This window comes from Phacochoerus africanus, chromosome 1 (genome assembly GCF_016906955.1).
Source record: "Phacochoerus africanus isolate WHEZ1 chromosome 1, ROS_Pafr_v1, whole genome shotgun sequence".
Taxonomy (NCBI): Eukaryota; Metazoa; Chordata; class Mammalia; order Artiodactyla; family Suidae; genus Phacochoerus; species Phacochoerus africanus.
The window spans coordinates 167,234,295-167,257,776 of record NC_062544.1 but is presented as its reverse complement, the minus strand read 5'-3'; the positions used below and the strand labels follow the sequence as shown (position 1 = coordinate 167,257,776).

At 35.1% G+C, this 23,482-nt stretch overlaps 1 protein-coding gene across 1 annotated transcript; it reads left to right on the top strand.

The window, feature by feature from the left end:
• Nucleotides 1–1,042: 1,042 nt before the first annotated feature.
• Nucleotides 1,043–21,635, top strand: PLSCR5 (phospholipid scramblase family member 5). The gene is made up of 8 exons (XM_047754838.1): nucleotides 1,043–1,055; nucleotides 7,643–7,806; nucleotides 12,604–12,646; nucleotides 13,806–14,026; nucleotides 16,612–16,773; nucleotides 19,036–19,197; nucleotides 21,379–21,461; nucleotides 21,549–21,635. Exons 1-7 carry the CDS (start codon nucleotides 1,043–1,045, stop codon nucleotides 21,415–21,417), a joined length of 804 nt encoding a protein of 267 aa, XP_047610794.1. The 3' UTR covers nucleotides 21,418–21,461; nucleotides 21,549–21,635.
• Nucleotides 21,636–23,482: the final 1,847 nt, after the last annotated feature.

Here is a 23,482-nt window from a genome sequence, read left to right as displayed (position 1 = left end):
AAGAAATGTCTCTTGCCACAGAAGAACCCAAACTTTTCTTTCTCAACAACCTGTGAGCTGATGTTATAATTTTTCATCAGAATTCATGCCTTTTCAGGACACAGAAGTATTTTTAGAATTAGACAGCGTTGCTGATAATGCAGTATTTCCTACAAATTCAACCTTGGCAACACACCATCCAGGGCGACTGACCGGTGTGCAAAATCTCCCTGGTCAGTTGGTCAGCTGCATTTAGAAACATGGGGGCTTGGGGGTGGGGGGAAAGGTTACACTGCTTTCCGACAGAGCCCCGCCCCTGTATGCAACGCATTAAATATTACCTGTATGTTTCATTTAACTTTGTGAGGTTAATAAATGTTTGTATTTTCAAATTCCTCTGATTAATCAAATTCAACTAAAAATGAAAATCAAGATTTATTTTTGCATGTAAATAGTAGAGAAAACATCCTCTTCTTGTTTGTTTGTTATAGGGAGAGAGCATAGAGAAAAATCCTGAGAGAAAATAAGAATATTGATGTTCAAACATTTCAAACTATAGGAAAAAATTGTTTAGAACTCTTAGAAATTTACATGTGATAGAATGTTTTATCACAGACTCTAGCACAAGAGACTTCCAGAAATCAGAAAAATAGAGTATTTCTGATGTAGCAGTGAATGCAAAAATATATATTCCAAGAAATAATTTTGAAAACACAAAGTGGAAATAAGACCCATACAAATGAGTATATTTCTACTTAGTGCTGTATATTTTCTTTTCTGGTTTTTATTATTTTGTAATTTGCCCTTCAGCCACTAATCACTAATATGGTTTCCAAGTAGTTTACTTTTGATGATAGCTCCGTCTCCCCCTGTTGTTCAAAATGATAAAAAACAGCCCTCTGGAAACTGAGCAAGATGCTCCCTTCCTCAGGTATTTGTAAGCTGACAAGTAGACAGACACCTTCTGAAGTTTTATGCATGCTGTGTTTTCTCTCCTTAATGCAACAAGAAAAGTCTTTTCTTTTAACCTGGCTGCCTTTGAAGAAGTGACTCAGACACATTCATGGCCTCTAAAGGTAAGAGTAAATATAGGCAGCTAATAAATTTTTCCTTATAACTAAAAAATACAGTTGTAAGGGTGTTATAATCAGTGAGACTGAAACTTAAACTGCCACTTAGTGCTTCTGAAAAATTTTAACTCCAGGGAGCATGTTGCATTAAATTAAAAAAAAAACAACCACTCTATCTGATAGAATGTAAAAGTTAAGATGTTATAGTTATTATAAATAACAATGTTTTGGTTATCATAAATAAAACCTAGTGACAATAAGAAAAGCTGCATAGAAAAAAACTGAGAATGGGAATATTTAATGTCAAACACAAGACAAGTTGATATACCCACTTTAAAGGGTGTTTAGAAAAAACTTTTTCACACATGTTAAAAAGTGTTAAAATACTGAATATAGTTCAGTATTTTTACATTTCCTATTTGTTGTGCAAAACATGTGATACAGCCATTTATTATTGAGAATTCAACATGCATTACTGGAAAATCCTAGTAAATTTAATGGTCTGGGCTAGAAGTAAACATTTCTGAACTATGAAGCAAAAATAGTTCAAAGTTTCTTTGATGGTAAATGACATAAAAAGCAAACAGAAACTAACCCATTCAAGCAAGAAGATTAATTAAAGACTTTGGGAGGGAGGGGCTGGTAAGTTTTCCTCAATCCTTAAAATTCTATTAATATCATTAGTGTCTTTAAAGAACTTCTCAAAAGACAAGGGATGTGCTTGTTTTAAGGTAATGGGTTGCAATCTCACTAAAAACACTTAAGAAATTATATAAAAATGAAATGATAATGTGTTTTCATTCCATTTTCAGAAGAAACCATTAAACTCTAGGCTATAATAAAAAGTTTTATCATGAAGAATTATGATTAGTATAATTGGTAGCAACCTTTTAACCTAATTACAAATAGGATAATAGAGTCCACCAATTTAAAATATCCTGAATTAACGATCCAAAGAAATGTGTGTGCTTCTTTGCTTCCTTTACCAAAATACACTTTGGATGCTAGTTCAGGTGTCATAGAGGAAGTAATCTTCTCATATTCCATCAACATTTATTGTACATCAGTCCCTAAGTATCACTGGGAAAGCTCTAATTGTAAAATACAATTACATGAAACATTAAATCATGAATTCTAATATATGTGTGCTTCATTTTATATTTGAAGACAAAATCTTGGCAAATCTTTTCTTTCATTTGACACTGACCCTAAGACTTAGTCCCAAACACTTCATTGCTTTCTAAAATAAGAGTAACAGCAACAACTGTAGCCTGTAAGGTAAAGAGTTGCAGAGTATGTGAAATATTTATAAGCTAGTTATACATTTTTAAAAGAGTAGATAGAAATTCAAAGCCAGATAGAAATTCAAAGGAGTTCCTTCTTCATCTGGTAGTCTGAGGCTTTGAAGAAGCTTGTGACTAGAAAGCAATAATATGATCAAAATATGATTAATCTACCAAAAACCTAGTGATGATCAGTAATGATAAGGATTCAAGACTAAACTTAGAGGTAAAACTTCAAGTAGAAAACTAACACTCCTTCTGCAACTCACACAAAATATTTAACAGATGAAGTGGGTAAAACATGTTTGAGAGACCCTATACCACTTAAGAGAAAAAAATAAAGTTTCCTTTGAATTAGAAATCCAGTTTGAGGGGACAAGTCAGATTTTCATCATTATTTACCTAAAACATTTTCATGGATTTTTATTCAAATATATTTAAAGACATTATTTATAACATCATGATGTTCTCTGGCCCATGAAACTGTTTTGGTAATTACCATTTTCCCAGGGAATTAAAGCCTAATTGCACATTTTGCACATTTCATAGGCAGTACCATGAGCACTACTAAATCAGTCAGGATATTGGATGCTATTGGAACTGAAGAAATCTTGGCTTGGTCTGGAGTCCCCTGGTTTAGTATACACACAATTTAAGAACAGGTTGTTCTCAAACTTTAAGTTTGAGAAAACAGGAAAACAGGAGTTCCCTGGGTGATTTAAACTGAATAGGAGCTACAGTTTAGATCTTCAAAGGCTGCACTGCTTCAATGTGAGCTGAAATCCCACTTGCTGAAAGAGCAAGTGATGTTGGAATGGTGATTGCCACAGTCTCTAACAGAGCCTCAATTCCCCACTAAAGACTCTACACATGACTTGTTCTGGGTTCCAGTGGAGCAACAGCCCCAGACTTGCTGTGAGAGCTAAGGACCTAACTGCCCAGGTCAAGAACCTAGAGCTGATTGCCAAACACTCAATAACGCACCACATTATGTCACAGCAAAATGGCTTATGGGATAAAATGGGAGTAATTTGCTAATCTTTTTAACACAAAACTGACAAAGAGAAGATCTAGTACTCTTCTATGTTAGTATTAAAAATTAACCCATACACATTTTTTTAAAGGATAACATGTGTACAGTTAAGTGCATAAAAGGCACCAAATTTAAGCTCCATGCTTTTTAAAATCAGGATGCACTTATGTAACCACCACCAAGATCAAGATATAGAACATTTCTGGCACCTCATAAAGTTCCCTTTCTGGTCAGATGAACCAATATTCTGAGTCTTATCATTATGATCAAATTTTCCCTAGATGACAATTTTGCCTCTGTTTCTCTGCAAGTCAATGACAGCAGTGTTTGGGGCACTAATGCCAAAGAAAGCATGTTTGTTGCCTTTTATTATTTTCCAGTTGTTATTGCTAGGTAGTCATCAGCTCCTTTCCTAAATCTGAATGGTGTCACACAGTTGTCTTCTCAGTTTTCCCCTTGGATTCTCATTTAGGCCCCCTTCTCAAGAGCAAGAGGAGTTCTAAAACCTGTATCTTTTGTGTCTTCCCCAGATCTGAGAGAGGTTCAGGATGGGGGGGACTTTGGGGAAGCAAACTGCTATGATATCATCAGTACGGAGCTCTATTTTAGTGGGGCCAAATGACAAATTTATCTCCATTTGGTCCTAGCCCTAAAGCATGTCCAAATTCTAAAGTCACAGACAAGTATGATCTTAAAGATCCATCTTGGTCGACTGCCACAACCTTATGGTTAAATAAATAAATGAATCATCTGGCAATTAGTGCCCCTCACTAATATCAATGTATACATAACCTTAATGAGCCAATTATTACTAGAAACAGTTAATGTCAGGGTTCAAAGGACTGCACCTTGGGCACCTATGTTGCTTCATGAGTTTATAATCCCTCTCAGGAGCTATTCCAGCCTATGCTTGGGAAGCAGTGAATGAACAGGAATTTATAAACTCCAAAGGAAAGCCAGTCCTTTCTTCAAGTTTATATTTATTTATTTATTTTTGCTTTTTTTAGGGCTGCACCCATGGCATACGGAGGTTCCTAGGCTAGGGGTTGAATCTGAGCTGTAGCCTCTGGCCTAAACCATAGCCACAGCAATGCCAGATCCAAGCCCCAACTTCGACCTATACCACAGCTTGCAGCAATGCCATATCCTTAGCACACTAAGCAAGGACAGGGATTGAACCTGCATCCTCATGGATGCTAGTTGGATTCATTTCCTCTGTGCCACAATGGGAACTCCCCAAATTTATTTTTTAGAGGTTTAAAAGATTCAGATGAATACTTGCCCACACACTCTGCCTACCCCCCCATGACATACACACAAATTACATGGACTTGGTGTCAGTGCTGAAGGGAGGTCATTTTAATCTATTGTGAATTATGTAGCTGTCACTCTAATTTTAGTATATGTACAATGAGTACTTAGCCAAACCTCTGTGCAGTTGTTGTAAACTTCATCCTAATCCAGAATCAGATTCTTCATCCTTCCCACTCATATGTCCTTGAAATAGTCTGAATTACTTGACTTCATAATGGCCCCGCTGATATTTGAAAACATCTGTCATGAATCTTGCTCCACACCCACCCTCAATCTAAAACAGCAAAGTGTAAGGCAAATGAATGTGAGAACTCTAATAATTTGGCTTGATAAAGATGAAAAGTGAAAACACTGGTAGTCTGGAAAAAAATGATGGTATCTAATTAGGGAGACAGCCAAGTGGCAATTAGATGAGAAGAAAAAGGAAATATAAAAGTAAAAAGGCTAGAAAACATATTTTTAACAAACAGGAAGAATTTTGCATGCACCACTTCTCAGGTCTTATGCATAATATTACACAGCTTCTGGACAAATGCAGAGAAACTAGCAAATTGCCAAATTTCATTCTAAGAGATATCTGAAATAGTAACAATTTTACCTGGCAATATTTGAGAAAACAGGTGATTATCTAAAAAAATCAATGCCAAACATTTTACAACTCTAACTTATTTTATCCTTGGCAATGCTGTGTGAGCTGCAAAGGGATTCATACTGTCAAAAATTTTTTGGATGCTTTTCTACCAAACACCAAGAAATCAAAGCTAAATTAGATACTATACTGCCTTTAAGAAGCTTATAAATTATTTAGGTATTCTCATAGTATATGAAATTAAACCATCGGTTCTTTATGTATTATTGGACCAGCACCATTAGTTTATCTGGGAACTTACTAGAAATGCAAATTCTCAAGCTTCACCCTCACCCCAGCTACTGAATGAGAAAGTCTGGAGTAGAACCCAGCAATGTGTGTTTTAACAAGCCCTCTAGGTGGTTCTGGCACAGGCTAAAGAACCACTGAATTAAATCTAGCCACTCCTGGGCATATACCAGAGAAAACTCTATTTCAAAAAGATACATGTCCCCCTATGTTTATAGCAGCAATATTTACAGTAGCCAAGATATGGAAGCACCCTAAGTGTCCATCAACAGATGAGTAGATAAAGATGTGATACATACATATAATGGACTATTACTTGGCCATAAAAAAGAATAAAATAATGCCATTTGCGGCAACATGGATGGACCTAGAGATTATCATAGTAAGTGAAGTTAAGTCAGATAAAGACAAATATGACATCATTCATACATGGAATCTAAAAAAACTGATACAAATGAACTTATTTACAAAATAAAAATAGACTAACATATATAGAAAACAAACTTGTGATTCCCAAAGAGGAAAGGGGGTGGGAAGGGATAAATTAGGAGTATGGGATTAACATATATACATTACTATATGTAAAATAGATAACTAACAAGTACCTACTATATAGCACAGGGAACTATACTCAATATCTTGTAATAAACTATAATGGAAAAGAATCTTATATATAGAGAGAGAGAGAGAAAGAGAGAGGAATATACACTAATATATATATGTATATATATATATATATAAAGAGTCACTTTGCTGTACACATGAAACAGGTGTATGTATGTATATATGTATATTATACACACACACACACACACACACACACACAAACTGAATCACTTTGAGCCTGTACACCTGAATCTAACAGGTGTATGTATGTATATATGTAATATACATATATATAATATTACATATATACATAAACTGAATCACTTTGAGCCTGTACACCTGAAACTAACACAGCGTTATAAATCACCTACATTTCAATAAAAATTTAAAAATAAATATATCATGCTATAGCATCATGATTGATAAAAAGAGACAAAATATCCTTGAAAATTATCAGACACCTTTATAATATTTGGGAAAGGGAGAATAAGCTTGAAAGTTATGATTTAAAACTAGGTCTAGAGAGTTCCCGTCATGGCACAGTGGTTAACGAATCCAACTAGGAACCATGAGGTTGCAGGTTCGATCCCTGGCCTAGCTCAGTGGGTTAAGGATCCCTCATTGCCGTGAGCTGTGGTGCAGGTTGCAGACGTGGCTCGGATCCTGCATTGCTGTGGCTCTGGCGTAGGCTGGTGACTACAGCTCCAATTAGACCCCTAGCCTGGGAACCTCCCATATGCTGGGGGAGTGGCCCAAGAAATGCCAAAAAGACAAAAAAAAAAAAATAGCAAACCTAGGTCTAAAGTAGACATATCCTTTTATAAGAAGAGAATATCTTGTTGCGTTTACCATTAATTCTCCTTTTGTAGTTTATAGTTTTTTGACTCTTTGAATAGAAGTTTTACTTGCTTTCAAGACAAATACCATATGATATATCACTTATAACTGGAATCTAATATACAGCACAAATGAACTTTTTCACAGAAAAGAAAATCATAGACTTGTGGCTTCCCTGGTGGGGAGAGGTAGTGGGAGGGATAGGGAGCTTGGGGTTAACAAATGCAAACTATTGCTCTTGGAATGGATTTACAATGAGATCCTGCTGTGTAGCATTGAGAACTATGTCTAGATACATCGCAGCACAACAATGGGAGGAAAAAGTATGTATACGTGTATGTGTAACTTGGTCCCCATGATGTACAGCGGAAAAAATATATATATATATTTTCTAAAATTATTTCTTTTGCTCAAATTATCCAACTTTTTCTCACAACTACCTCTGGCAGTCTTCCCCATTCCTTTCCTTCTGGCATGTCATGGAGTGGTACCAAGTGAGTAGAGACAATGAAGGAAAAAGCACTAAAGTGAGAGGCAATGGTAGGAGATATTCTACCCTCTGATTTAAGAAGTCCCAAATATAAGACAAACTACATAAAACTGCCTGAATTAAATATAGGCTTGGATTTTCATTCTCTTGCAGATGCACAGAAACCAAGAAGCAGAGGTCTGCCTGGTTGTCTTCCGGAAGCGCCAGACCCCGACCAGAGCTTTCATACCTCAGGTTCCGGTCCAGGGAACCAAGTGTGGCAGCAGGGTCTCCCTCCACCAGGGAATCTCCCTCCTGGTCTAGAATATTTAAGTCAGGTGCTTTTATTTCTATTTCTACATAGTTTTTCCTCTTAAACTGAATACAAACTTGGTTTCCTGTCTTTTAAGCAAGGTCAAAGAATGTTAATAGACAACTTAATGAAGTGCGAAAAGCATTATAAATCATCAAGTTATAAAATTTGTCTTTCATTTATTTCTATTATTTGGGTAGAAACTTATGTGTTCTTTTATGACAACTTCTATGTTCCTTATTTATCTGACAGAATTGAGAAGGCTAAATGTTTTTGATTGAGTCATTTAGCACATTTATCCTTCTTCTGCTCATTGATGATGGTGCCAGCAATTGTCTAATATGTCTAGTCACCTATAGCTATTTAATTAAAGAATATTTATTGAGTACCTGTTATAAGAAAGGCATATAAATAGCATAAAATCTAGTCTTTCTCACAGAAACATTTTGCAATCTCACTGGCAGAGACAAAAAATGTTGACATAATAGTGCAAGGCTGGATACTAGAACCATCTGGGTAAGCATGCCATTTTAACTTGCACAGGTATAGAGAAGAAAGGTTGTTAAAGATCAGAGTACTCAGCAGAGACTTCTGCAACGAGAGAATTCACCATCTTCGACTGAATCTCCATGGTGGATGGAAATAAAAGAGAAATCAAGCTATCAAGTTAGCGTTACTATCTTCTGATACTACTGCACCTCTGGGCCAATTTGCTTGAAATATCATATTATTATTAGATATAGTCACTGTTTTAGTCACCAGAGGGTAAGCGAAAATTTAAGCCTTATAATAAATCAGTCAAGAAATATCTGAGTGCTACAGCACATAAAAAGCAATTGATGTTTACATATATTATTGTTGCTTTTGTATTTATCCTACAAAAGACTAGAAATACACTAATATTGAGATGTCAGCATATCTGCTGCAATTTTCAGCTTGTTTGGCATTCTTTCAAACTATAAGCCTATCTCCTTTATCAAAATCAAATCTCTGTGTTAATTCCCTTAAGGTGCAAGAGATTTCTGTTATGCCTGATAGAGTTTAAGCTGCACGCAACATATGTTCCTGGGAAAATGTTTATAATTGCAGGTGCCTTCTCCAGAAACCCACTGGCAGACAAATATACTTTAGAGACTGGAGAGCGTGGGGAGATATGTAAAAGAGCTGGAAAAGCTAACCTACCATCTTCCATCTGCAGAAAGGATCAGCTGTAATAGCTGACTAGAGTTGATTAACTGCTGCAAGCTGTTTGGGAATGTTGTCAGACAAGGTTTTGCCAAGTATAAAAGTGATATACCAGTGCCAGAGGGCTGAGGTTTGATGATCACATATGGTCATCACATATTCTTCTTCCATCCATGAATGATGACACACCCGGAGCCAGATGCTTGATGTGAATACATTTTTTTTCCACATTTGATAGGTAGAGATATGAACCCACTGGCTTCAGGCCTAAAATGAAGTCAATTTTCCAAAAGTATACTTCTAGTAATCTTTTTCAAAAAACAAAACTATGCCGCAAATTGGTAGATATTTTACTTCAAAGGGAAAAAACATTCACAATCTTTATACTAAAAGATCACTATTTGCTCTAAAGTAGTGCATATAGAACAGGATGAAGGAGCATTTTAAAAACTTAATACTACTAGTTTGTGAGAACCACATGATTAAATACAATTATGAACATTTGAAAATAATATATACTCATAAACAGGAAAATATTCAATAAAAACCTTTCTAAATTAAAAAATTCAATGTAAAATTTTTTTAAATCATCTATTTTCCTTTAATCAAGACTATCCAATGACTGTTAAAAATCATGTTTCCTTTAACGATTTGAAAAATTCCCAGGTGGGGTGTGTGTGTGTGTGTGGTGTATGCACACACACCTGCACATATGTATACATATGCATGTGTACATGTGTACATATATGTTGTTCATGTAGGTTAAACCTAAAAATAAAACCAACACATTCTCTTGCCAGGTTGGTGCAATATATTCATGATAGGGTAACTATTACAGTTTAGTCACTATAGGTAACAGTGAGTTAAAGTCTACAAAAACATGTAAAGATCCCATTTATTTTGAAGGGCATGTATTAAACAGATTCGTTGATACCTGTAAACCTGATAAATTATACATGAGAATTGATTCTTAGCTACATATCCAAGGCTGTCATTAGGTTTCCTTTTATTTTTCTTCTTTTTTTTTTTTTTTTTTTTTTGACTGTCACAGCACGTGGAGGTTCCTGGGCCAGGGACTAAACCTGTGCCACAGCAGCAACCCCAGCCACTGCAGTGACAATGCTGGATCCTTAACCCACTGTGCCACAAGGGAATTCCTAAGTTTCCATTCTAAAGCTTTCATACTTCAGGAGTGCTTTACTTGCCCTGACACCCAAATACATGATATAATCTGTTTAAAGTTTCCAACAACTCATAGTACATCGATTAATAGTAAAGGATGTAAAGGACTCTTTTATTTTTTAATTTTTAAAATTTTTTTTGTCTTTTTGCCTTTTCTAGGGCCGCTCCTGTGGCATATGGAGGTTCCCAGGCTAGGGGTCAAATCAAAGCTGTAGCCGCTGGCCTACACCAGAGCCACAGCAACTCGAGATCCGAGTCGTGTCTGCAACCCACACCACAGCTCACGGCAACGCCAGATCCTTAATCCATGGAGCAAGGCCAGGGATCGAACCTGAAAACTCATGGTTCCTAGTCGGATTCGCTAACCACTGAGCCACGATGGGCACTCTGTAAAGGATTCTTTTAGACCATGGTTTATAAATGGCTTAGGGCTACTCTGAGAAAACTGTAAGAACAACCAAAGCCAAGAGACTCAAATCCAGGAGGTTTGCCCACAGGCTGGATCAAATATTATTACAGAGGATGGGTGAGTCCAAGATAAATAGGGAGGAAAGGTACTCAGGAATCCCATAGTGTCACTGAAGTACTGTTTTTTTCCCAGTTCCTAAGATTAGTTTAGTGATGCTAGTACAGTAGAAATAAAAAGCATGTCAAAATCAGTGGCATTGCCGCCTAGGTTCAAATCCAAGCCAAACACTGCAAACTCTGTGTTTTTGAGAAAACTATCCCTCTGGGATTATTTCCTCACTTGTAAACAGTGATGATATCTAGCTCTCTGAGTGTGTGTGAGGATTAAATCAGATACTATGTCAAAATACCTAGCACAGTGACTATTTCATAGTAGTTATTAAATAAACTACTATGATTAGATATTTGAGAGGTACAGCTTCCCTTTTTAATTAATAGTTTCTAAATTTCAGGACTGACACTTTGATCCATGACACTAAGATCCTAATCTCCAAGCTTACTTCTGCGCCCATAGTTCTTCTCCATGTCTTTTACACAGATCCGCTACTAAATATTCATGGATGTCCTTTTTGAAGCATATCTCTTCTCTTTCTTCAAACTTCCATTTTCCTCAAAAGAGAACAGAACTAATAACACTACATGACAAAGGCCAATTCTAATTGTTTCTAAAAATTTTTTTCAGAGTTATTAAAATATGTTTTAGAATATCTTGTCATAAATTATTTTTGGAAAAATTTTTTTTGTGACTCTTATAAAGAAGTCTACATGTACACCTTTGTCAATGACAACTTAAACAGAAGAAATAATATGAGTTTTTGCCTCCACCTCAGGATATACAGGAGAATGAACAAAATAAGGTAACTGCAAATTTTCTAGGTCTGTGATGCCCAATAAATTACAAATACTAATAATGACTACTTCCCTTTAACAGTTACCAGTGAGTTTATTAATAGGAAGGGAGAAAAACAGTGAAGAAAATTTTAAGGCGAATTAGAAAATGAAATATTAAAAAAGGCAGTAATCAGTGTTTATGATTTTACCTTGGTGAATCTTCAAGTACTGAATGTCAAAATTAAAATATACACAAATAAAATTCACTCTTAAGAACATATTTTAAATATTCCCTTTAAAAATAATTTCTATTGTATACTGTTTAATATAGACATTTCTCAACCATCTGTGGATACTTTATCTCTGTAAATTAACTCATTTCTAATTAAATAGGCAAGTTTTAATATGTCATGCATGCACTGGCTTAACTCTTATTCTGCTAAAATTGGTATTTTGTTGGCATCAGCAGGACTTCTGGGTTTTTTCCTCCCAATTCAAAGAAAGGTATGAAAGAGAAAAATTTAAGTACTCTTTTTTTTTTTTTTCACCTTTAACAAAGACATTTCCTCACTCTAAGGCATGAGTTACTACAAGACAGAGTGAAAGTAGAATTAGGGCTGAGAGGACTGAAAGGCATTCAGATAACTTGTTTTGTTTCATTTTGTTTCATTTCTTTTTTTTCTTTTCTGGGTATAAAGTTTTTTATTTAGTTATTACATGCATACATAGTATATTTTTTTAATTATTATTTCCCCAATACAATTTTTTTCTACTGTACAGAGAGTGTGTGTGTTTTAAAACTATATTATAGGCACTTTTATTCAGAGATTGTTTAAAAACATTCTCAAAGATATTGTTTCCAAGAACTACTCTTATCTGAATACCACAGAAAAAACAGAGCTCACCACAGTTCCTATTCATATTCTGGGCAATTCTGCCTTGAAATTTTCAGGATTCTTATAATTTTTTATTTTTACTTGAATAAAACCATGTTACTTTTTCATTATAAGATGTGAGGTATTTTTAACCATTTCCCTCATGGAGAACATGAATATCATCTCATTTCATGTAGTCTAGGTTAATAACAGTAGCTGCAAGTGCTTTTAAAGACCTGTGATGTAATACTTTTTATTTGCTTTATGTCATCCTTTAACAGTTAGACCTGATAATTATACACCAGCAGGTGGAGCTTCTTGGAAGTAAGTATATTATATTCTGTAATTATTAGAACTCTTAAAAAATGTTTTAAGTTTCATAAGTTTCTTTATAACTAAATATTTTATAAAGAGTAAAGTTAAATGTTTAGGATAGAATTGGATTAAAAAAAAGAACTAGGTCTATTTTTTAAAGAAATATTGAAAGTAAAATTATTAATCTGAGTAGATACATCTAGAAGCATGAAACTCTCCAAGTCTTTTATGATACTGTCATTAGGCACCTAATGTTATTTATTTATTTATTTTTGTCTTTTTAGGGCTGCATCAGCAGCATATGGAGGTTCTCAGGCTAGGGGTCAAATTGGAACCACAGCTGCTGGCCTACACCACAGCCTCAGCAACACAGGATCCATAACCCACTGAGAGAAACCAGGGATTGAACCTGCAACCTCATGGTTCCCAGTCAGATTCGTTTCCGCTGCGCAACTATGGGAACTCCCTTAATGTTATTTTTAATCTTAAGCTAGTAAGACATTTAATCATTTCCATAGCTCTAATAATTTAAATGTTTTTAATAATTTCAGATACGGAAATCAAGGTTGAGATTAAAAAACAAAACCCATTAAAACAAAATTCTGTTTCATCATATTGTCAGTGATTCATCAAATTGGCAAATCATTTAACAGTACACAAAACTATCATGACAACTAACTGAATTCCAATTACTGGAGCATTTTTTTGTCTGTAATGTTCTATATTATTCCTAAGATATATCAAAATTATAATAAATAGATAGCATACAACTGTAGATATAGTGCCATATAGAGATTTTCTAAAAAATCATTACTATCACTGTGAGTTGTCCCTGAATTTAATAACAATGATAGAATAATTATTTGAGTATTGATTCTTCTTTTACAGCATTGCTTTAATTGAAAAGTGGTATTTCATGTTCCCAGTAGTTCATATATCTAGAATCAAGATTTATTAATTGCACAGCTGTGTTCTCAGAATCTACTAGGATTTCTATGGCTAAATCCTCAAAATTTAGAGCATGAAAGTAGATCTGTCAAAAGATACCATATACTTACTAACTAATCAGTCACTCTGTTTTTTTCAACAACACTATGCTTTTTACTCATGTAAAGTTTTGATATTAAGCACTGGAATTATTTTGTTTTTTTTTTCTTTGTTCCACTAGTGATACTTGGCACTGAGACTTCCAACAAATATGAGATTAAAAACAGCTTGGGACAAAGAATTTACTTCGCAGTGGAGGAAAGCATCTGCTTCAATCGTACTTTCTGTTCCACACTTCGGTCTTGCACTCTGAAGATCACCGATAACTCTGGTCAAGAAGTGATGACAGTCAACAGGCCCTTGAGATGTAACAGCTGCTGGTTTCCTTGCTACTTACAAGAGGTTAGTCATTGCTCTGGGTGTGCTTTTATTTTTACATTTGGAAAGGTTAGCTATTATTTCTTTTCTTTTTTTTTTTTTTTCAGCCACACTCTGCCATATGGAAGTTCCCAGGCCAGGGAATGAATCCTAGTCCCAGCAGCAACCTCCACCACAGCTGCAGCCGATTCCTTAAACCACTGAGTCAGGCAAGGGATAGGACCGGAACCTCCCCAGAGACAAAGCTGGATCATTCATCCACTGCATCACAGCGGGAACTCCAGCAATTATTTCTTTAATAAATGGCATTCACCTGGAGATATGAAAGGCAACTGACCTTTCAACTGGTTGAATTACAAGTTTGCTTCATTAGGATCAGAACACCTGGAGGATTTGGTGATTCACTTTTTTTTTCCTTTTCAACCAAAAACTATAGTGGCTTCTGTGATGCTAATTGGTGAAGACAATTTATGCAGAATGTAAATGAGACATAGCCTCCTGAATCTCTGTGTTAGCCATATAATTATAATATCTATGAGTTCCACCATTAAGCAAATCTACTCTTTGACTTCTTTTATTGGTGCAAAGTTCAGGGAGTGCTAAGTGATACTAAACTCTTCTAAGGCATTCTCTCTGTTAGGTGTCATGTTTAGTACAGAATCTCATATTCCATTCACACATTAGGGACAAACTTTAAGGTTTAGCAAAGACTATGTTATTGTTCTAGAGGGACTCATTTGATTACCCTATTTTAACATATAATAGATTTTCCATCACTATTAATAGACCTATAATAATAATTTCCATTAACATGATGCAGTTGATAAGGAGCATATACTTACTTTGATGTCTTTGATATCATGACACCTTAATAAATTTACTCTACATTTGCAATTGAGGAAACCAGGGCTTAGAGGGTGGAGCTGCCTTATCCATGGACACATGCCTAGAAAATATCATAAACATGGCTTGATCCAAGGCCACATTTCCCTCTCAACAATCTGTGTATAGTCTACTGAGCACAATGGAAAATAAATATTATATAGAAGGAAATGAATTAGGAAAGTTTCTAACAATACTTATTGTAGATAATTCACCAACTATTTATAGGCAACCACCTGCTTGTGTGATAGGATTGCTAAGATACTCATTTATGGAACTCAGTTTTTACCCTTCTACTGAGGATATTCAAGAGCTTCTTTTTGTGGGGGGGCTGAACCCTCAGCATGTGGAAATTCCCAGGCTAGAGATCGAATCTGTGCCACAGCAGTGACAAAGGTGGATCCTTAACTGCTAGGCTACCAGGGAACTCCCAATATTCAATATCTAATATGTCCCAAGATGCTAAGGTTACTATAATCCAGAGTATATGCCCATTTGAAAATTTCTGATAATTGATGCTTTATTTCAAAGTAGCCCAGTGTCATATAAAATAGACATAAGATGTACCTAATGTCAATTAAATTTCTAATTTGGTTAAAATTAAGTCAATTACTTTAAAAGTGATCCTAGAACAAATCTATACAATACTTGCTAAGCTTCTTTTTTTTTTTTTTGCCTTTTAGGGCTGCACCTGTGGCATATGGAAGTTCCCAGGCAAGGGCTCAAATCAGAGCTACAGCTGCTGGCCTACACCACAGCCACAGGAAAGCAGGATCTGAGCCTCAGCTGCCAACTACACCACATCTTATGGCTACACTGGATCCCCAACACACTGAACAAGGCCAGGGGTCAAACCCACATCCTCACGGATACTGGTCAGATTCATTTCCACTGCACCACAGCAGGAACGCCTAAGCCATCTTCTTGAAACAACCTCTGTCTATCCAAGACCACCACAGACATACACAGAGAACTATGAACTCAATAAAACAAGACAAATCGAGATCAGATGATGGAGAGCTGGTTTGATTTAAAATCAAACAAATTTCATTATTTTCACCCAGTTCTGGCTTATTGTACAGTGTATTTGATTTGACTACATATATGTTGAAATGCAGTATGATGAACAGTAATGAATGAAAGGTAATGGGGTAAAATACTAAAGTCAGGGTTGAAAATGCAAATACCGGTCTTTAATGCTTTGGACTAAATGAATCAAATCAAATTGGTATGTGATAACTGTAACTCTGCAAGAAGCATTTGTTTTTAACTGAACACAGAGAAGCTAGAAGTTGACAATCTGAAGAGAAAAAAATTCATGAATATTTAATAATTGGTAAGTGAGGCTCAAAAATAGATGTGTGTTGTGGCAACAACAGAGAGGTAGTAAATATGAAGTATCTCATAGGAAATAGCTTCAATGCTTGACCAACTATTGTACTTGGAACAAAAATAGCAAAGAAGCCAGTGTCCCAGGGTCAGAAGACAGCCTCTGGGAGAGGCTCTCCTTAGGGAAATGAGATCAAAGACATGGACATTTATTGCATAATGCAGAACACATATCTATATACTGAATTTCTTTTTTCTGTATATTATAAAAACAATATAATGTAGAGGCAGATATTCAGAATATTTTGTACACTGCTTAGAAGTAAGCTGATATTAGAAGTAAAATTTAAATACAATAACCTTAGAAAATCTTATTTTATTATTATCTCTTCTTACAGTTAGAAATCCAAGCCCCTCCTGGTACTATAGTTGGTTATGTTGCACAGAAGTGGGACCCCTTTCTGCCTAAATTCACAATCCAAAATGCAAACAAAGAAGATATTTTGAAAATTGTTGGTCCTTGTGCAACATGTGGCTGTTTTGGCGATGTGGATTTTGAGGTACGACTGAAAAAAATGAAGGAAATTTTCACTTAGGTCCTGATTTTCTGCAACATAATTCAATGTTTTTCTAAATGTTCAAATCATGAAATATCTCTGAAATAAATTTAGAAAATAATGTATTTGCGAAATGTAAAAAGTCCATATTGTACATGCCAATAATAACTCATAATTCCAGAGGTACTAAATTTAAGAATTTTTTAAAAACATACTACAAAAAATTGATTTATGTAGAATTACAGCACCTATGCTATAAGGCAAATGTATATAATTTAGAATCACCTTAATTATATCTTCTTCCTATATCTCTGGTGGTAATATATACGTTTTGATCTCAAGAGCACATTCCATTAAGATATCATTAATTTAAAAGTCTTTCTCCATAAGACTTGCTAACTTCATTCAGCCAAATAATCTATTCTTTTCTTTCTTTTTTTTTGTCTTTTTAGGACTGCACCCTTGGCACATGGAGGTTCCCAGGCTAGGGGTTGAATCAGAGCTGCAGCCAACGGCCTACCCTACAGCCACAGTAATGCAGGATCAGAGCTGTGTCTGTGACCTACACCACAGCTCACAGCAACACCTTAACCCACTGAGCGAGGCCAGGGATCAAACCCACATCCTCATGGATGCTGCTAGTCGGGTTTGTTAACCACTGAGCCATGACAGGAACTCCCAATCAATTCTCATATTAACATATTTGTGTAAGTTGAATGTTAAAAAGCAGTAAGTACTTACAAATTCAATGTGTAAAAATACACTCTTAACGGCTTTTCCTAGAAATACATCTTAGGGGTGTTAGTCTAATATAAAGTATATATCTTTTTCACTTATTTACTCCATTCATTCATGTATATCCCAACTGGAACATTCAATTTGCAGGACTTCAGAGAACACTAGTCATCTAGAATACAATGTATATTTGCAAAATGAGCTGTCCTAACTTCACCCCACTCCAAAATCACCTGGCCTGGCTTTCCTAAGAGTAAAGGATTAAAAATATGTCCTATGATTGGGGAGAACTTAAGAGTTTTGGTATTCATGATAGTAGAGATGGCTGAAGTAACTTTCTCTAATTTTTTTATCTTCTACTCTCACATAGAAAGTTAAAGTTTATGTTTAATCACTTTCAGCCTTTGAATAAGAAACAGGCAAGCAAATGAATAGTAAAGTTTACATGTAGCTCCTTCTAGCTGAGAACTATAAACTTTTGATGTCAAATCAGACTGAATTTCCTATGCAGTATATTAACCCAGAGGATTTTTAAAGAAAAAATAGGACTTAGACTTTGTTATAAAGGAATGACCTAGTACATATCTGAGATTAAGCAGGGACTAGTAATATTTAAATGTGTTAGTAATTATAAAATCTTAGCAATAAAAATTTAAAGTTTCCAAATTATACCTGGAAATTAATTCATCAAATTCTTTTTAAAAATCTCCCACAAAAGTATTTTTTCTTTTCTTTTTTTGTTTTTTAAATGAAGAATTCATGTTTAAAATCTGAATCTCAGGTAAAGAAATTCCAGTCATGGTTAGGCCATATAATTGAGACTATGTACCTGCTGCCATCTTGTGGTAGCCAGGCCTTAATCATTTATTGCTATTAAATTTTCACTCTTCATACAGAAAGCAAAAAAAAAAAGGAATTATGACAGATTAAAAAAACTCAGAAAAGCAAAATTACTGGAGTGAACTAGAAAGTTAAAGCTACAAACCTATGCTTATAAAAAAGGAATGGATAGCATTAAATTGTCATTTAAAGATGTTGAATAAGATATTATCATGCTAAGCAAAGTCAGAGAAAGACAAACATCATATGAGATCATTAATATGTGGAATCTAACAAAAAATGATTCAAAAGAACTTACAATACAGAAACAAACCCAAAGATTTTGAAACTAAATTTGTTACCAAAGGGGAAACATGGGAAGGAGATATAAATTAGGGGGTTGGAATGAACACATACACTACTATATAAAATATGTAAGTAAACAAGGATCTACTATATATAGCACAGGATAATCTACTCAATACTGTGTAATAATCTATATGGGAAAAGAATCTGAAAAGGAACAGATATATGTGTATGAATAACTGATTCACTTTGCAATACACCTGAAACTAGCATAACTTTCTAAGTCAACTTTATTCCAATAAAATGTATATTAAAAAAATCCTCTCTCTCATGAAGTAAACATATGAAAAAATGTAAAACCATGTCTCATCTTCAAATTTAAAACCTCATATTTTCTTTTCAAAGGTAAAGACCATTGATGAAAAGCTTACAATTGGAAAGATTTCAAAGTACTGGTCAGGATTTGTAAATGATGTCTTCACCAATGCTGACAACTTTGGAATTCATGTTCCTGCAGATCTAGATGTGACAGTCAAAGCAGTGATGATTGGTGCTTGTTTTCTCTTTGTAAGTATGGTCTTAGAGAGTATAGGTGGTTTATTTCTCTCTTTTTCACTTGTCATTTAGTATAGAGCCAATCCCATTTCACAGTGTTTACCCCAGAAGGTAAGATTTATGCACAGAAGGATGGCTTAGGGCCAACATTCTCCAGAAGTCAGAATACAGAGCCTGCTTTTCCTCTGGGCAGTCCCTCTCCTATGGCCCTCACACCCCCTCTTCCTCAGGAACTGATGCTCTGCCCACTTATTACTCATCATTTCTCGAAACCTGGGTTTACCCTTCTCTTTCAACTGTAATTTAGACTTTGGGCTTATTTTCACTCTCAATGAAAATTATGTAAACATCAATTTCACATTATTTAACCTCGGTAAAGTTTAGGACAGTTTAACTGCTTACCAATGAGTTAGGGGATATTCAGAATATGAAAAGCGCGGTTGTCTTGCCCTTCCAATGTATAGTTAGGGAGGAGTTAATATGTATATGTTTCCTTTATTATAAAGATAGTATGCCTTTGCCCTTCCCAAGTTATAATTTAATGAAAACCGTTTTCCTCTATATTGGTGACAGGAGAATAGAAGTCAAGTAACACCTGTTGCCAAACCTTGGCCTCCTTTTCCATGCTCCTGACTTTGCTTCTAATATCCCCCTCACTGTTTACTACTATCAGTACCCTCACAAAAAACTCATGGAATTTTAAAACAAACCTACATTCTTCCTCTCATTTTGTTATTCTCCCAGGTTGTAGGATTCTAAATCTTACAGTTAGTTGTATTAATGTTTGCGCCTGTGTGTGGGGGGGGGGGGGAAGTGGCCTTATTCACCTAGTCTCTTTTAAAGACACTTGGGAATTATATTAACTAAAAATAATTCCCTAATGACATCATGGATGGATACTTGGAGTTTAAATAAAAATACATTTTAGGATTTGTTTTACTCCAGGAGCTTTAGAGAAATTATTTTAACTTACTGGTTCCCTATGATTGGAAGAGGGTAGAATTAATATGCAGAGTGCTAGGTTTTCATACTTAGCAAACTGTCACTTACACTCAATTCCCATTTTCATATACAAATCTAACCACATCCAGTCAGTCTTACCAATCATTTAATATGTTCCATTTCCCATTCTCCTTAGCTACTTGGCAAGGCTTTTAATTTACCACTTCCTGCTTAGCTTTTCTATTTTTTTGACCATTCTGCATTTCGACACCAAATATGCTAGTGTCCGTGTGGGTATGCGCACACGCACACACACACACACACAAACACGCTCTTTTCCCGTAACCTTAATTTGGCCTTTCTGGTTAAACCCCTTACTTAATGTTTACATTAAAACCCAGATTATCTTTAATCTGCCCTACTGATGTATCTTATGTAACAGGCTGATAGCCAAAAATGCACTGTCAACAATTTCCTATGACTATAAATTGAAAAGGCACTGATCTAGATAACAACCTAATTGTCTGAAAATGTAACTTTTTTAACTCCAGTATCTGAGGGAGAAACATACTATCAGATGGATCCCATCCATTTCTTTTCTTTTCCTCTTTACCATAATATTATAAAATATTTGTGTCTTAAAAATATTTTGTTGCCAAGAATTACATTTTTAAATTTTAAATGCTGGCTCTATTGTATTGCCTTGTGGTGAGAGATGTTTAGAAAGCTGGTGTGAGGATATTCCATGACCCAAACACCAAAATTCACAAGTATAACCTAACTTTTGGTGACTTTTTATTTGAGGCTGCCACTGCCCAGCCCACAGCTCTGACCCCTCCCCTACAGTTGCCTCTGGTATAGTTTTCAGTACTTCCTCAGATGACTGCCTAGTTATTGACCACATAGTCCATGATGATATGTCTAACTCTTGTTCAAAGGTCGGAGTCTATTACAACTTCCCATGCTGAACCAGACTGCCCTACAATCTATTTCTAAAAAGTCTTGATCACCCCAAATTTTGACTGATGACACTATGCTGATTCGGATAAGGTTTGCAAGTTACCTGTACTCCAAAAATTACACATGTGTCACAAAGCTTAAAACTTTTTGATTTTTTTTCTCCTGATAAATCATATGTTCCTGGAGCACCACTAGGAAACAATTGCTTTATGTAATCAAAGCTTACATGTGAGACTCTTGATCTTAATTGTTGCCTTTTTGTAAATTCACATATATTCCATTTATTTGTAGGATTTTATGTTCTTTGAACATTCACTGGCTGGATTATAACAAGCAAGATGACAAAAACAATAAAATATGCATGACATATTTCAGTAAGTAAAAGGCAAGTTTAAATGATCTCTTTCCCTTTGAAGATATCTATATTTGACGCTGTCTAATTTTTTTTCATTTTCTTCTAGAAATCCCTTGGGCTCTGGATCTCATTTCTGAATGGTTTGAGTATTTGCTTTTTTTGTAACAAAATGTTAATTAATGTATTTATTAAAGCATAATGTCAAGGAAGCAATTATCTGGTTGTGAATTGCATGATAGCTAAAGACAAGATGACTGGCCCTAGCACAGTGTTGCTTTGAGAGATTACTATTCTTTCTTTTTATCCCTTTGAAGTTATTGCATGGTAAGCATGAAAGATGAGAGCTAAGGCTTGCAGCATCACTGATGAAAATTCAATGTTTAGAGAGCACTTTGAAGTTTTTCTGGTACTGGAGCTGGTTACTAATCAAAAAGACTGGATTTCTAAAGTATTTTTTCATAAGCAGTCTTTTAAAATTTATTTATTAATCTTCTTATTGTAGTGAGACATTTTTACATTATATTAGGAAAGCTAAAGGTTGGGTAAATAATATGTTTAAAGGTGAGACAGAAGATAGATAAAATCAATGTGTCCTAGTTGCAAAAGGCATGTTTACTTTCCATGAGGAAGAAAAATATTTACAAATCAAAGCATGCTTTAAATACTTACCCATGCTAAGAATCTAAATAAGCACACTCGTAGACTTCTAAGTTAGTAAAAGCAGGGGTTTAGACCAGGAACTTCACCTACTTTCAATAAAAGTTCAGTCAAGGGAACTAAGGTTCTGAAAAATAGACAACTCCAAGACTTAAAAAGGCAAAGAAAAGCAAACAAACAAATAAAGCCTTAATACATGAGGCAAATGCAGAAGTCAGGAAGCACAGCCAATTCAATTAATAAGTGCATTCTCTATTTATGTTTTCTGAGCCCTCCAGATTACTACATCAAGCTATCCACATATTTCTAAAGCCTATGCAAAAGAAAAATTCTTTTTATGAATCCAATTGTCCTTTCCTTTTTAAAATGAGGAAACAAATTTAAGGAAAGCACCGTGTTGTCTCTACTTTAGAATTACATGAATACTACCCAAATTTCATCCATATATAAAAATGTTTAGAGAAACTCCAGATAATACCCCATTTAGTAAAGGAATTGTGTTCCAAACATCTGTTATTAAGTTACTTGTTTGGAGTTAGGAATCTATCATCTAGAGATAGCACTGTATGTGGTAGTTAAGTTCCCTAAATAGTCCACACATATTCATTTAGTTCTGAGTTCTGGGTTAAAGGCTTTAGGTTGTGTAAGACGGAAAAGAGTCTCTTCTCCTGCATGGCTGAATTTTCTTTAGGATTCTTCATCCTTACTTTCTAACTATTCTCAGAGCCCCCTCCCTGGGCAGGTGGGAACTAGATATTGCCTCAGTCAAATATCCATGACCTATTGGTGATGCAGAAGAGTTTAAAAACTGACCACCAAAACCAATCACCCTTCAAACCACACTCCACCTTTCCCCTGGTCGTGCCATCCACTCCTGCAGTATAACTGGTGTCACCTGAGTGTTGGGAGCAGTGAGGTCAAGGATGGGAATAGAAGTCTCACGTGCTGTGAGAGATGTCTAGCTCTGCTGTATTAGGCATGCATCTGTGAACCTAATGTGTAGTTTTTCTGAATTTCCTCAGGTTTTCCTTTTGTTACCTTGCAGAGCTGTGGTGATGGTTTAGGGGAACATAGTGTTTCCTCCCCATTAACCTTTTATCTACTTTAACTACTGTGTGTATGAATTAGTGGTCATTTACAACCCCTAAAGGAACTTTTATTTTCACTTTGCAATTGCTTTTTTTATTGAGATTTAATTCAAATGTCATAAAATTCATATTCATAAAGTGTACAATTCAGTATATTATACAATATATTCACATAGTTTTAATATGTTCACAAAGTTATATGACATCAAGAATGGTAGTTTTTAAGCTGATGCTTATTAACTAATAACATGAAGACAATAGGTAATATTTTCTGAGTGCTTATTACATGCCAGAC